The following is a 16,705-nucleotide window of genomic DNA, read 5'->3' on the forward strand; positions in this document are numbered from 1 at the left end:
CCTAGTTTTTATACTTGTTAAATAAAGTATCCGTGATATAGGCAAACTTTCTCCATTAGTGTTTTTTTCTGTGGTATCATGACGATCATTCACTACTCTAACATTCACTATATATTATTACCAATAATACTGAATTAAAAGCTTTAAATAATTTACTGACTCTGTGGGGGGCGGGGCTCTGTCTGAATGAATGCCTCTTCTCTGATTGGTCATTCGTCCTGTCAATCATACTTACTCTCTGTTTGCACCCGCTGTCAATCAAGAGACGCACGAGCTACTGCAGGTGCAAAGCTGGGCACTGAGGCTGCTGCGACGCGGAGGATAAAACACACACTTAACGGTAAATCCTGCGCTTATTTCTCATTACTGGGTCGTGTTAAGTCAAACAGTTGCAGCTGATAACATGCGGATTACTTGTCGCTTGTCATATTCTGGTTTTAGACTAAATATTTAGCCATAAATAAGGAAGAGTAACCTTCATTTGACATAGCTGGGATGCTTAGCTAGCTCCTGCTGCCACTTTTAAATACTGGTAACGGTCTTCTGCGTTAGCATTAAAGGTAGCGATGCTAGCCTAATTTAAAAGGCTAAAAGCCGTATATTTTAATATGTATCGCTTTTATCTCTTTAACAGTCGTTTCATATTTATTTTAGGTGGAAAGTAATGTATGACAAAACGCATTGTACTGTATTTTCTAGGTTTTTTTTAGTTGGCGAGCTAACGTGAAGCAGACTAAATTTCAGGCAGTTAGCAACATATTCAGTAGCAAGCTAACGCATGATAAGCTCCGCTGTGGATAAGGATGTGTTTTAGGCCGTTTATATTGGGAGCATGTTGTGTTCAGAGGGCACTACTTCGCTGACAGTTTGTCCGTGTTTCTCTTATTTACTACAAGGCCCATTCAACCATATGGTCATTCATAATTCCTCGGCTAGCGGAGGGTTCCTGCCCTCCTGGATGGGAGAGGATAGTCAGTTTAGCTGATGCTTAGCCTGCTAAGCTCTGGCACTTCCGTCCTCTTATCTTGCTTGGGGCGGAGGTGTGCATGGTTGGTCCGGCCAGTGTTATTGACATGAAGTGGAAACACTCAAGGCTGTGTGTGGGTATTGGCTAGTTGTATTGACACAGCCTCTTGGCGAAACGGTATCATTTCATTCCCTGGTAAAGTTATTAGACTGCTTGGGAGTGTAACCTGACCTCATACAGCAGGCGATACTGACATCATTTAACGCCATCACCCCATCATATTAATTATCTTTACAGTACTCTGCAAAAGTCTGAGGCCACCTTAAAACTTTATTTTGGCAAGATTATAATGATCATACATTTATATTTCTCAGTAGTCTCTTTACTAAAATACAACCACAACATACAGGAGACATGTTTACAGATCATAAAAAAAAAGTTATTACAACAGCGTTATAGAAGAGCAAACCAACCAGAAATAGCTGAACAGTCAGTCCAATAAATAAGTCAGTTTGATATTTGATGCCTGCCATGCCCTCAGATACATGATTTCTGTACTGTTTTTCTTTCTCACACTTGTTTTAGACCCCATGGCTCACGCACATCCAACAATCTTTTAAGCGAGGGGCTCGATAAAAAGGATAGCTGTAAACAACATTGAAAACACTGTAGCTCTTGTAAATGCAATTCATTAGCACATCCACAAATGACATTTTGAGCTAATACTCTTCTTTCGACTCAAGCAAATTTAGTGGAATATTTCAACAATATTCAAACAAATTGACAAAGGGTGTTGTAATCTGTCACATGTCCAAACCAGAACATTAACATTTTATTAAATGGCAAATAGGCAGGGTTCTTCGTTTATTCTTAATCCAGTTTTATCATTGATCTGCACGAAACATGAAATTTTTCAGCCAGTGACGGGGAAGCTGTGTATGACAGCATAACTATAGAGAGTGGATACAGTGTTGTGAATAAAGGTCTGCACAATCTAATGGAATCAAATACAACAGCTCTACCTTTGTAGAGTTATATAACATTTAGTTTTGGAGACATTGTCAGAGAGGATTTCATTCAACACTGATTTTTTTTTTTTTTTTGTGACTAGTTTGTGGTGGTAGTGATGGTGTTATACTGGGTTGTATTTGAAGGTGTTTTTTTATTATTACATGCAGTTTCCTCAAGCTTATTACTGAGTAATATGTGTGATCTCAATCCTTGCTTAGATGGCGTCTGCAAATGCCACATACGGACAGAAGGAGTCCTCGGACCAGAACTTTGATTATATGTTTAAAATCCTCATCATTGGCAACAGCAGTGTAGGAAAGACGTCCTTCCTTTTCCGCTACGCAGACGACTCGTTCACGCCAGCCTTTGTCAGCACAGTGGGCATTGACTTCAAGGTGAAGACCATCTACAGGAACGACAAGAGGATAAAGCTGCAGATTTGGGTGAGCAAGTGAACACACATGTATGTATACAGACTTGGGGTTGGTAAGGGGGACAAGATTCATGTAAAAAGTTGTTTCAGGCAAACCAGTGAGTCACAGTCGCCACAACGGCTGCTTTTCAGGAGCTGACACTTCACTCTGGAAACTTGAAGCGTTGTGAAAAGGAATTATAAAACTCACTTTGCTTTGCTAATTGCAACCTTTTATCTTGTCATTGTTTTGCATTCATTGCTGCTGTATAGACTCTGGTACCTCTAAAAAAGTAAGGGTGTAACCGGTGGAGAAGTCACATTACATAAATACTAGAGATGTTGCAATCCATGTTTTCTCTGTAGTCGCTGTTATAAGTCCAATCTCATATTTATATTCCTGCTCAGAATACAGTGAAACAGCACACACTCAGACTTACATAGGCTCACAGTATAATCAGAAAAAACAGTAAGATGTGCCTGACAGCTTAGTTGCTCTAATTCAAGAAAATGGAGCCTGCCCTACTGCTCTCCGTTTTAGAGGACCTATTAAGATCATTTCCAGGTTCATACTTGTATTTAAGGCTCTTACCAGAACATGTTCACATGAGTTAATGGTTGAAATACACTTTATTTTTCTCATACTGTCCATGCTGGAACACCTGTATTCAGCCTCTGAGACGCTCCATTTAGGTCCAGAAAAAGTCCAGTCTGCACAGATTGGTCAGCTCCTCCCTGCACCATTATTGCAACAGGGGTGTAACAGAGAATATTGGCACTTTTCACCATGAAAACAATCACCAAACAAAGCCTCTAAACACAGCCAGACATGTTCCAGAAGGAACGTGATATGAAATCAAGAAGAAATTTACAATATTGGCAACCAAGTTTACATATGTACCCAATTTTATTCTATAGCTTTATGTAGCAGTGAAGACTAATGTAAATTAGAGGTAGACGATATTGGATTCTTTGGTGATACCTGATATGCCAATATATAACGGCTGTTTTTGCCAATAACTGATGCAAATGTCGATGGGAGAACTGTTGGCATGGCACAGGATTCAAACAGGCATCTCCATGAACAATATACTGAAATACAAATGTAGTTTTTAACAGCAGTGACATCCAGTGTAAAGTATTTACTACTGATTATTATTATTATCGAGCAGATAATCAATTATCAAAAAATTGCACACTGTTTTTCACAAGTAATCAACAAATAATTTTAGTTCTACAGCACTAAGAATCCAGCAAACCTGCACAAAACCAGATTTGATCATCAGAATCAGGGCAAAGTTCCTCACTACCTGCAGACTGTCTCTGGTAAAAATGTCTGTTTCCATGCTGCACTGTCACATCTCTGACTAAGGCAGTTTTTATTATCATGTGTCTCTAACGATAACCAGCTGGCCCTTTGCAGTCCCCAGAATCACTTCATCCACTGTGTGCTGGCAATACCCTTGAAGTGTAATTAACACGAGCCATAAAGGCTGACCCCAGGATCAATTGCTTATTACATAGGACACCAAAGGAATACCTAATGCTCATGGGACTTTGGCTTACTGTTACACCTCCACAATCATCAGGAGAAACATGCACCATCATATATCCTTTGCAGGTGCTGGGTCACAATGATCTGCTTAAAAAGACAAAAAAATTCCACACATTGCTGTTTTATTCCCAATGCTTATTTAATCCTACATGGACATGATGATGTTTAGGCCACAATCTGAGCCAGAGCATCTGTGGATAGATGGAAAATGGTCATGTCCATGAGACCATGAGTCTGTAGGTGTTTGTTATTTTTTTATTTGAGTATGTCTTTATCATACACCTATCCTGCTTTGACAGTGATGTGTATATACTCAAAAGTAACATGATGTTTGTGTGTGTTTGTGAAGGACACTGCTGGTCAAGAGCGATACAGGACAATCACCACAGCTTACTACAGGGGAGCCATGGGCTTCATCCTCATGTATGACATCACCAACGAGGAGTCCTTCAACGCTGTTCAAGACTGGTGAGGAACTGCATGCATGTCTGTGTGTATGAGGGAAGGATGTGAAGAACATACAGTCTTATTTTATTTTATTTTATTCAGCTGACTTTGCTGGGACTAGACATGCAGTGGATGGGCAAGAGCAAAAGTATAATCAGACTAGTTTGAAAAAGCATTTAATCCTGTTATGTAACATTTGTTTGCATATGAAAAGACGGATGAAAGCACCAATAATGTCTGTTTAAATCCTCCTTTTGCTTTGTCAGACTGCATGTTCGCACAACAAACTGCAAGTAATTTAGGTCAAAACCTGAATAAAATTTAACTAAGTAGAAAACATGTTTACCTCAGACAGTTTGGTTAAACTTTTACCATTTGCCTTTGTTTTCTTATCCAGATTAGTGGTTTATATGAATATGTTAAACTTGACTTGTTAGAAACCTGTTTGGTGGCCTATTATGTTAAAATGTTCACTCTTGTGTGTCTGTCATTGATGGCTTTGCCATTTTCACATGCTTCAAAATGAAGTTGGTGATTAAAATATGACTTCAAACAATGATGGTTTTAAATAAAATACAGCTTTTTCTTTTGACATCAGCAAAACGCAGATGAAGCATGTGCAGTGTTTCCACACATATGCTTTACTTTGGCTGTTCTCTCGGGTTTATTAACAGCCTTCAAAGTTTATTTTAGCATTTTTATTTTTATTCTTTATCTGTCTGAGAGTGACGCCATCTGTGATCATTCAATGAGCGGGCAATCTTCCCTCGCACTTCCACTCCTTTAACTGTTCATTTTGGTTCAGCGTCTGAGGCAGAAGCATCTGAGGCGCCAGTGTGCAGCTCACGATCTGCTGCTATAGTTCTGGTGCCAGTTTTCTCTGCAGCTGCAAGTGAATCTGGCAAGAAGACATACTGATAATCTAAAAAAAACCAACAACAGCAAAGAATATGTCATGTATGATGTAAATTAATAAATTATGAATCCCATGCTTGCCAACCTTTTTTATTTTTCTGCCCCTCTCCCTGCTGCTCTCCTGGAGTTTCAATTCCCACACTATTTTACTCCCAACATTATGAAATTTCAAAATTTGCCAATCCACTAATATTGATTAGAAATAGCCCAATATTACTGCTGTTGGTTATTGGGTTTTTGTTGTTGTTGTTGGTGGTGGTGGTTTTTTTTATGTAGCCTATTCATTTCAGGTATTTCTTAGTTGTCTAAACAGAGAGCCAGAGAGACCAGCAGACACACACACACACACACTCAAGCAGACAGACAGACAGAGAGATGTTAAAGATAAGAGCATAATCAGAAAAAGAGAATAAAGAAGAGCATAATGATGAAAGGTCACACATATTTGTTGTTTCTCACACATAGACTATTTTTGTATCGGCAGGTAATGCCAGCCCTTTCTGCCTGCTCCCACCGCAAGTGTGTTTCAGACTGGTGGGAAACACTGGTGTGTGTTAGGCTTGTTGGAGTACTGAGACTGCAGTACTTTCTAAAAACTGCTTAGCATTTAAGAAATAAAATATGGTTATGAGATTCAGTCAGCCAGTACAGCTGAATACCTTGTATTGTATCTGTTAACAGGTCGACCCAGATCAAGACATACTCGTGGGATAACGCCCAGGTCCTTTTGGTGGGGAACAAGTGTGATATGGAGGATGAACGAATGGTGGCCTCAGAGAGGGGCCGGCAGCTGGCAGAACAGCTGGGTAAGTCACCTGATCAGAGTAAAAACTAGCTGTTGTTTCTCTGTTGTTTATCTCCACTGTTACTCCTCTCCTCTCCTGGGATTATTAAGGAAATACATATAACCACGATGCATTAAGTTCCTGAGAGTCCCAAAGAGGGGGCGATTATGTATTAATTATACATCTAAACATTAGTAAAATTCATAATGTTTGTATTATGTTTGTTCAGTGGGATTTTGATTCAACCTGTTCATTTTTAGAGGTTTTAGTCTTTTAAAAAGAAGTCCTGTTTAATCTCTTTTTAATGCCCCTTTCTGTTGATGGCATAATGTATGTCATCATGGTTAGACTCAGCTTGCTACACAACGTAATTTCATCATATTTGAAACTGAGATAACAACAATTCAATCTGCTGTAATTTTGAATCAAAGGCAGCATTGCTATTTAACCCTACTAACCCGAGTCTAAATCAGTTTTAGGTTTGGTTTTTTTTAGTTTTAACAGAGATTTGAATATCAGCAGTTCAGTCTTTGTAAGGGAATTTGCAGCGGCAAAAATAGCCCGGTTGTTGCTTTTTTTAGACAAGCTAAGTGTATTTTTATTCTCTTTCTGTTGGAACATGTAACTCCAAAAACATAATGCTAAAAGAGTATCTCATGTAATCTGACTGTGTCCACCAACAGATCAGCACGGTTCAGTTCACTTCAACACATTTTTTCATTTCCATTGTGAAAAGTTGTGGATAGTACCTTTAGTACCTTTGGAACCGTTCACCCTCTGCTTGGGGTATGTGGCAGACAGATCCAGTACTAAAAGGTGGAGCTAGAAACGCTGCAGTATGTTGACTGTTCAGTAGAGAGTAAACACTCTGCTTAATTTCAAACCACCTGTGAAAGAGGTTTAAAGGGAAACTTCCATATTTTTCCACTTGGATCATATTTTTTCCACGTTTTAGTGTCTAAATGAGAATGGAGACAATGATTTTTGAAACTGGTCTAGAGTTGAGAGAGAGCACTGTCGGAAAACAGGCTGCAGCGTAACCACTAGAGACAGTAGTGCGCCGTCAGTTGTCAGTACGTGACAACATTATGGAAAGGAGCCCTACCTTGTCGCTGATCAGGTGTCTTTCTTAGTTTCTGTAACCAAGACTCCCTCAAGCAAAGGTCTCGTCCTGCAATTTAGCAGAGTTTTCCACTGAGTTGAAATTGTGTCATTTCATCCATTACAACTTGTGGAAAAACAATTTAAATCTCTGATAATTTTCTATCTCTGTATATCTATATATCTACATCTATATTTTATTTTATTTTTTTACTTAGCTCCCATAATACTTTGTTCATGAAAAACCATCTTTCTAGCTGTTTGCCTGAAACTGGTGATGTGCGCACATTGAAATCAGGAAAAGAAAGGGAAACTCATTTCTCTCAATGAAAAGGGAAGTCTCCTTGGAGTGTATGGCTGCTAGTGATGGAGACAGAAAAGAAATTGAATTGCAGCCCGTCTCATAGCTGCATTTTTTTCTCTCTTAATACTGTACCAAGTTTTGTCTCCATTGGTCACCTAGACACAAAAACATGGGAAAATAGGGTCCAGGGTGAAAACATCGAAGTTACCCTGAGAGTATAATCTGAAAAGAGACTTATGAGTAGATTTAATTGACACACAAATCTGATAAGGACTGAAAAAATATTGAGGTTTGAGCTGCCTGTGTGACTGTAGCCTTAATGTGTCCTGACATAATGAGATAAGTGGCTTAACTGGGTAATCTTCACAGCAGAACAATAAGTGTAACCATTCGCCTCTCCGTGTCTCTGTCACCCCTCCCGGCAGGTTTTGAGCACTTTGAAGCAAGCGCTAAAGATAACATTAACGTGAAGCAGACCTTCGAGCGGCTGGTGGACATCATCTGTGAGAGGATGTCAGAGAGTCTAGACAACAACGACCCGACTGTTACCGGCACCAAACAGGGGCCACAGCTCAACGAGCAGCCTCAGAGGTCCCATCAGGATTGTGCTTGCTAAACATGACTACACACACACACACACACCAAAAAGAACACACACACACACTGTTTGCTGTCCTTAACTCCACACACCTTTTTAGGTTTGTCTCTTATTCTCTTTTTCTTTTCTCATAGACACACATATATGACACACAAACACTGCCATACAGAGACACACAGCCTGGCTGCTTGGATTCTCCGCCCCTCTCACTACACGCAGAGCATCATCCACAAGAACCGGCTCTCCCCAAACACTTGGTGTTTTCAGTCATTTCATTTTAATGGTTAATTTCAGTAAAACAGAGATTCTGTGACAGTGCTAACTTAGTCAGAGGGGTGAAGAACATTTAACAGATTTACAATCTCAAGTTGTCTTTCTTTCTTATTTTTGCACATTTACACAAACACACACACACACACAATATACTGTATTTTCACAGAATCATAAAAAGTCAGTGAAGGCTTAGGCTACATCCACACCAATATATTTTCATTTTAGAAATGCATAACTATTGCTATGTTCATGCCTAGTATCTACAATACTCCGATGTTTTGTAACCCTTAAAAAAAGAAACCTAGAAATGCTGCTGACCTTGGAAACGATGACGCAGACACCAGTGTTCGCTTCGTGGTTGGGTCTCATGAGTCACAATCGTCAAGCCAAAATATTATAGCTAGGTTTATATACCTTTTGTGATTTCATCCATCTCACTCCTCTCCCATTGCCATGGCCGGTACCGCTCCAATATTTCACAGTATTTGCTTTGCAAGGACTTGCAATGACTGTTTTCTGCCACCTTGACCGCCTTACGCTCATGTGTTACTTTCAGTGACGGTTCCACGTTTTCGACGGTTCCATCAGAGAAATCTCTGGTCTTACTCTTACCTATGTCCAAAGTATTTTCTTATACTAAGCAACCAACCGCAGAGTAGACAATCTGCTTCTCGTTTACATCGGCACGCGCATGCTCAGTGTACGTGAATGGTCATGTGATATGCGTTTTCAGGCATGTTTGTATGGAAAGAGATTATTTTTGAAGCGATGCTACACTAGTGTGTAAAGATATGATTTTTGTTTGTAAATGCAAACATATTAGTGTGGATGTTGCCAGAGACTCTATCATTCCTGGCAGTCGGTTTTTACTATAGAAGGCTGTGGATAGTCTAATCCCAGGCCCCGTTCAGCACTAACGCCTCAAACCTGAACAGATTCAAATCAGCTGCATTTGTTTTACTCATAGTCCCATTGAAACTGTAAGCTAGTTGCTGTGGGTAGAGATCGGGGTGTTTTTTTTTACGTTTTTGAGTTGGTTGGTGAAATAACCAGTCTCCCAGTGTTGTGAGTATCTACTAATAATTTTGGTTCAAATTTGATATCCACATGGGATCTTTTGAAGGTTTGTTTCTCTTTTAATGCTTCAATGAACATAACAATAGCAAAGTCATGCATATCAGTTATCTTGTCAATAATATCATTATTATTCGTTTTTGGCCCCTTCCCAGGTTTTTAACATTTCTTTTAGCAAAATGTGATGGCAGTGTCAGTCACGTTGTTGGTCTCCGGGTAAGGAGCGGCATAGGCCTCTGGAGGTTGCTTGATTTTAGATTCTTAGTCCTGTTTGTTTGTTTGTTTTGCTTTTTTACTTTTTGTTGCAGTTTTTTTTAAGACAGAAGTAAAGGATTAGGGAGAAGTGTATAAATGTTTAAAACTCAGCAGATACAGATTTAAAAATGCTTATGTAATATATATTCATATATAATTAACATACAATAATAGGATATTGGATTCCCTCCTGTGCTTTAGTGAGAGGTGCATGTTGTTGATGTTTTTATCTGGTTCTGGTTGACTGGATGGTTTATTTGTGTGAGCTGTTGTCTGAATTTAAAGCCCGTCTGTCCTACAGTTTCAGTACTCGGAGGAACCATGTAGGGGTAAAGGTTTCACATGTTAAGCCCGCTGCCCCTTCTCATTGTATTAACTTCCATCCACTGCACACAATGTGCAACATGCACTCATTAGAAAGGCATGTGAGTGTGAGCACTGGTTTACTACAGACGTCTCCATCAGCTTCAGATAGTCTCTTGGTAGATTTTATTTTCATCTTTACTTTTTTGGGGGAACATGATGTTTTTAAGCATGTTAAATGTCAAATTGTGAGTTTTCTTTCTCTCTGATGCTAAAGTTAGGGATTTGTCTGCTTGTGTATACAGTACAATACGTTCTGTCAGTCATGCAAGGCATGCGGAAACACACTCTAAGTTATTTTAAAATAAAACTTATTTATTTTGTATAATTTATAGCTTTTATTTATTTGAAGATAAGGTTTTTCCTAGATTATGCATTGCAATCTGCGCTCTACTTTTTAAAGAGATGTTCAATAGTATTCAATTGCTTAAACTCTCCCAGCTTTTAAATGTATTTGTTTACAGTGAATATAAAGCTCGATATGCTTCCTCAAGAGGAACATTAAAACATTCCAGTGTAAGAATCTCTTATCATGTCCACGCAGCTTTGGTGGGAAGTTTGTTTGTCTTTTGATATGGGTTACGTAACTTTTAAGACTTGGTAGTGTAAAAGCAGACTGTTCTCACAGCGCAATAGCAGTTTCTTTTTTCTCCACACCCAAAAATGAGCGAATTACAAACCGTGCTGAAGGTTTGCAATACTGTACAAGGGTGTGTACGAATGTACAGTTTCTGTAAAGGCAGTCTTAATTCCAAAGAGATTTTAATGATATGTTTTGAGCCAAAAAGAGTGCTTGTTAGACATTTGCACCAAAAAAACTTGAGTGATAGTGTTTTCCTACTCTGCACAGTAGCTTCAAAAAGGGAAATGTTTTGGAAGTAAACTGAATACTCTGAACACTTCGTTAAAATAGTGATTCTTACTGCATCGGTTCACTTTTGACCAGATTTTTGTTACTTTATTTATTGTGTTTTGCTACAGCTGTAAACTTGCCGGTGACTTAGGAACCCGAATCGATCCTAATCAACTCCTTCTCTTCCTCCTCCCTCCCCATCATAAATAACTCTTGTAAATAGAAACTTTCTGCCCGCCGGGTATTAGTTGTGTGAATTGTGCTGTACTTCTGTAATGCTAGATTTGCTAAAATGAGGAATCAATAAAAAAAATTCTTAAAGCTGGAGTCTTGCGTTGCTTTAACAGTTATTCCCAGAAAGTCAGTAATTTACAGTAAATGCACATGTATATTTGGAGTAGGCTGTGCCCAGCAGAGGGCATCATAATGCAATAATGTCTTGTTTTCTACCCTCAGAGTTGTTTGACCATCTATGGTTTGGTTCAGCCTCTCTGCTGCATTTACTACAACACCCATGGTGTCAACTCTGCAAAACAACATAAAAAGGTATGAGTTTATTTATTATTCTCACAAATCTTTATGCAAACTATAACAAACAGAGCCTCCTGTCTGAGTAAATAAATAAAACACGTCGGTTTTAGTAATGTAGTGAATTTAATAAATGTCAGGGAGAGACGTTGAGAGTCCATTACACATGGATAGATAAGGATTCTCAGCACGTACACATACATTCATGGAAGTTTGGCGACTGAAGAACTACACAGCAGCCACCATAATGAAAGATACAATGGTTACTGTACACAAAAGCGACAAGACATGCAGTGTCCATTTTTGCAAAATAAAAAACAATAAGTAAGACCATATGTAAAATAAGAAATGTTTTCAGTAAATAAAATATATATTTGTCATTGCTAAGTGCTTGTAAACAAGTAAGGCATTATATTACACAGTGGGTGACAGCACTTGGTGACACCCTGGTGTTTGGTTGCACTCTTGGTAGAGATTGTCCAGCTTACACACACACATAAATGCTATCCTGCATCAATCCACTGGATAGCAATTTGCTACATGGCTTCCCAAAAAAATTAGGACAACAAAAGAAGTCATTTTGCTGCTTAACACTGCCAGATTTGCATGACTGAGAGCAGGCTGCAGCCCACACCTGCTGCTGGTTAACCTGTCATTATTCCTGCAGCTCTCTTATCAAGGCCTGTTCATTACACTGTACAGTGCAAGTGTCTGTTCTGTTTCTACAGGCTTTATCTGGAGAGTGCATTTACAGTGGCCTCATGACAAGTCTCTGATAAGGATTTTGTGTTTTAAAAGTTCCTTATAATGCAGGCCTGTATCCTCAGAGCATACTAATAAACATCCACAAAGAGCACCATCACTGGAGATTAGTACGCCTGGACCTGGTTTGGTAAAAGCTGGCATCCGCTGCTGACATGGTTCATCACCTTCTGCTTCAGCTGGGCCACTTGCTCCCTGAGGACGCTGGCTGTGGACGCCAGCTCGGTGTTCTGCGTTTTCAGGCTCTTGACCTTGTCCTCCAGCCGAGAGATCCTTTCCAGTTTCCTCTTGCGGCACTTGGAGGCGGCTATCCTGTTCCGCAGCTTTTTCCTCTCCGCCTTGATGCGCTCCTGGTTGTCCATGTCAATGGGAGACAGAGGGGGACTGTCCCCGAAGCTCTGCATGTCTGGTACAGTCTGAGGCTCGTCCTTCACCAAACCGGCAGTCTGGAGTCGTGACAGAGCAGCCGCAGCGGCCGCCTGTTGCTGCGCGCTGGCTAGATGAGACGGAGGCGGCGGGAAGGGGATGGTGTCCGTGGAGTAGTTGATGGTGGTGGCTCCGAGCGGACTGGCCGCATAGCCGTTCAAGGTAGTGTAAACAGGAAGGTCTGATGTCTGCAGCCCGGCGGATCCGACCGCGTTGGCCGACCCGAGGAGCTCCAGTCTGTCCACGGAGACGCACCCCGCGTCGCTCAGCTGATTCTGCTTGTGGAGATCCTCCAGCGCCTTAACGAAACCCTCCGCGAACTCCTGCTCGTCACTAGCTGACTTCGGATAAAGGAACTGAGAGGCCGAGTTTGCGGAGGTGACCAGACCGTTTGACTGGATAATAAGGCGCTCCAGGTCCGGAGAGGTTAGTTTCAGGAGTCCCAAGTCTGGAGAGTTGAGGAGTCCGTCTGCGTCCCGGAGTGGGTTTGATTTGAGCTCGGAGTTCTGGTCGTCCAGGTTCAGATTAATGTCCTTCTTCATCATCGTGCTCTGGGAATAGATGCTGGAGACCCTCTGAGTATTCACCACGGTGCCTGGGTAGAGGGTTGTTTCCATTCTACACCCTCACATGAGGGAGTGTTGAGCGTTACGCATCGACGACTGTTCAGCAATCACATCCAAACATGAGGAAATCAGCTGATCCCTTTTTCTCATGCGATCCTGCTGCCCTATCCCCCTTCTTGTGTATGAGCCACTCTATCAGACGACCACTTGAGCTGCCGTGCCTGAGGGGCTCTGATGTGTCTCTTCGGCGCGCGGGTGATATTGTCTTTTCCCGATGGCACGACTGCTATGCGCAGCGCCAGACCTCGCTCGCTTTCTAGCCCTAAAAATTCCATTATGTCACTCCAGAGCGCGGAGATTGGCCCAAAATGACGTTGGTTTCCGGTTTAATTTGAATAAGGGGCCGAGCCGGTCTTTATTGCCATGGAGACTTTAGGTAAACTACAAACAGTGCAATGCATTGTGGTTTGATGTCATAGCATAAAAAAGCTCAGGGTCGCCAAAAGAGAGCAGAGACTGGGCGGGGAAGGTGTAAGAGGCGAGGGCCAAGGAAAGAACAGAGGAACAGGCCCTACAGAAAATATTCGTTCAACTCAGGCAGGCCAGGGCAGTTTTAAAACACGTTAATGGTAGAGAAGAATACAGAAGTTTCTTTTAGATAGTGTCAGGTTTGAGTATTAATACATTAGGCGTGATCTTGTTATTCCATTAAACAAAATAGAATCCCAATTGGGTCCTAAAGTATGTGTTCAAATCTAAATTTCAATTTTATTCCAATTACTTCTAACACTAACCCTGCCAGCACCTCTTGTTCCAGGTCTGTGAGGATCAATGGTCACATTCAGCCCTCACACAAGACCAAGAGACTTGAAATGAGGTGTTACAAAGTGTCCTGAAAGTGTTTCTGGGTAAACTGAGCATACACTAGAAAAAGGGGAAGGAAACAGTGACAGTAGAATGAGGAAACCATGTGTTTCTGTGTTTGAAAGAAGCATGTGGAGAGGTTAAAGGTTTTAATGGCTGATGAGCTGCCCTCAACCTCTTTATTTATACAGTTTGTTCCAAAATACTGTAGGTTCACAGATTTTCGTAATCATAACAATGGAACACAGTGCTGTGAAATCTCATATTTATTTGTTTTAATAAAAGAAAAGATAATGACAGAAGTTAGACAGAACATCATAGAATATAACTAAATTTAATAGAATGGTATAGAAAGGAACAGATAATAATACAGTAGAGCCCTGAGGGCATTATAGGATAAAACAGCATAGAATAGAACAAAACATAATAGAATAGCACATTATAGAATACAATAGAGTAGATCATTATGGAATAAAGCATTATAAATAGAATAAATCTAACATTCTTGAATAGAAAATGACACAAAAAGACTAGGATAATGAAAAAGCTTTCTAGAATATAATAATTTAACATTATAGAACAGAAAATAATAGACTAGAGTAGAACATGGAGAATATAATAGAGCAGAACAGACAGCAGATCTGACAGAACAGAGCATTATAAATAGAATATGATAAAACACCACAGAATAGAAAAAGAACAGAACGTGATAATGGTGCATTACAGAATAGAACATCATAGAGCAGAAAAGAATACAGTAGAATATAATGTCATAAAATAGAACACTGTAGACCAAAAAATATATATAACATAGAATACAGTAGAACAACACAGAATAGATCATTATAAACAGAATAGAATAAAACATAACATAGAAAAGAACAGGATAGTGGTGAGCATTATAGAAAAGTCTACAATAGAACATTGTAGAGCAGAAAAGAATAAAGTAGAACATAATGTAATAGAATACTACAGACTAAAGAACACATTATTATAGAACAGAACACAATAGAATAGAGCATTATACATAGAATAGAATAAAACAAAATAGAAAAGAACAACATAGTGTGCATCATAGAAGAGAACAGAAAGTAATAGAATAGAACAAAACATTATAGAATAGAACAGAAAAGACCCGAATAGTGTAAATTATAGAACAAAATAAAATATAGAACATAAAAGAAATAGAGTAGAACATTATACACTAAGAGAAGAATAGAACTCTATAGAAAAGAGCATTATAAATAGAATAGAGTAAAACATTATTGAATTGAGATACACAGAAAAGAATAGTGTAAAATACAATAGAACAGGGCATTATAGAAAATAAAGTAAATGAAACAAACACCATATAGATCCAGTCATAGTATGTTTTTGAGTCTGGCTCTGTGGTGGAAACTACAATAGAATATTGTTATTCCACCCATACACAGTGAGGACGTCAGCAGACCGTCTGCATCAGCACCACGGAGCAGAGAGGGCATCATTAGTTTCCATGGCAACACTGACATAGCAAGTGACGCAAGTGAGATGGAGAGAGAAAGGTGAATGGGTGGAGGGAGAGGAGGGGGCTGTTAGCGACTGCAGTGCAGGTTGTGTAGGTGGCTGTTGGAGGTGTTACTGTGTGTGTGTGTGTGTGTGTGTGCGTGTGTGCGTGTGTGCGTGTGTGCGTGTTTGTGTGTGTGTGCGTGTGTGCGTGTGTGCGTGTGTGCGTGTTTGTGTGTGTGTGTGTGTGTGTGTGTGTGGTTCAGAGGCAGAAATTGCTTCTGTAACCATAGAGGCATAAGTGACAGAAGTTTGTTTGAAACATTCATCTCAAAATATTCTTCTGAGAAAAGAAAAAAAAAAATCTCCACCCTATAGAGAACATATTTTCTTCACGGTGCCAGTTTGAAGCCACATAGGGTGCAGTGTCCAGAATGTGTGAGTCATTTCGCAACCAATGGGTGTGGACAGCACCAGGAATGAAAAAAAGGGCTGTAGGGCGATATTAGATTAGCTCTGCCTTCATGACAACAAACTGTGAGGAAGGTTTGTCCTCTAAACTCAGGTAATGGAGTGTGTCAGAGGTTGTGTAAGATACAGTTTCTCCTCCCTCAGCCAGAGAAGTGTCCTTTGACTTGAACTCCCTTGGGAGAAGCTAACTGGGCACACATGTTCAGTAACGCCCTATGTCACCCTCAGAGTGCATACACAGACACCTGGGTGCTGCCCAGTAAAACCACTAAGCAGCTCCAGTGGAGCAGCTGCTTAGGGGTTAAATGTGCATTCATGAGCTGTCTCAACAGTTGTTATTGATGGAGGGGAGGTTGTTTTTCATTCACGCTCACTGGCCACTCACAAGACGGCTCTTCTAACCTTTAATCCGTGAATGCAGTGCAGATGCTTGGTTTCATTTTCAGTGAACACATGGCTTGAATTACACTCTATTGCATCAAAACAGTCGGATTAAAAAGATCAGTTTTCATCCTCTCTTGTCCTCTTTCCAAAAATGTCTGCATGTTGAAGGAATACAAATTAACAAGTCTGCTTTTGTCGACTTTCTTTTCACTTCTTTGCCAAATGCATTACTGAAGGACGAGCTGCTGTGGAGGATTGCATGCCCGCACAGTAGATGGCAGTGTGATCTATCCAGATTTAGTGTGT

General features: G+C 40.1%; 2 protein-coding genes across 2 annotated transcripts; one reads left to right on the forward strand and one right to left on the reverse strand.

Moving 5' to 3' along the window:
* Positions 1-229: 229 nt before the first annotated feature.
* LOC121951234 (ras-related protein Rab-3A-like) lies at positions 230-11,240 on the forward strand. Its single transcript, XM_042497495.2, has 5 exons — positions 230-340; positions 2,197-2,421; positions 4,295-4,413; positions 5,989-6,113; positions 7,923-11,240. Exons 2-5 carry the CDS (start codon positions 2,197-2,199, stop codon positions 8,111-8,113), a joined length of 660 nt encoding a protein of 219 aa, XP_042353429.1. The 5' UTR covers positions 230-340; the 3' UTR covers positions 8,114-11,240.
* Positions 11,241-11,548: 308 nt separating this feature from the next.
* LOC121951512 (transcription factor JunD-like) lies at positions 11,549-13,499 on the reverse strand. Its single transcript, XM_042497866.2, has one exon. It carries the CDS (start codon positions 13,244-13,246, stop codon positions 12,311-12,313), a length of 936 nt encoding a protein of 311 aa, XP_042353800.1. The 5' UTR covers positions 13,247-13,499; the 3' UTR covers positions 11,549-12,310.
* Between the last annotated feature and the right edge of the window lie 3,206 nt (positions 13,500-16,705).

This window comes from Plectropomus leopardus, chromosome 12 (assembly GCF_026936395.1).
Source record: "Plectropomus leopardus strain MGB_pleo_1.0 chromosome 12, ASM2693639v1, whole genome shotgun sequence".
In the NCBI taxonomy this organism is placed as follows: Eukaryota; Metazoa; Chordata; class Actinopteri; order Perciformes; family Serranidae; genus Plectropomus; species Plectropomus leopardus.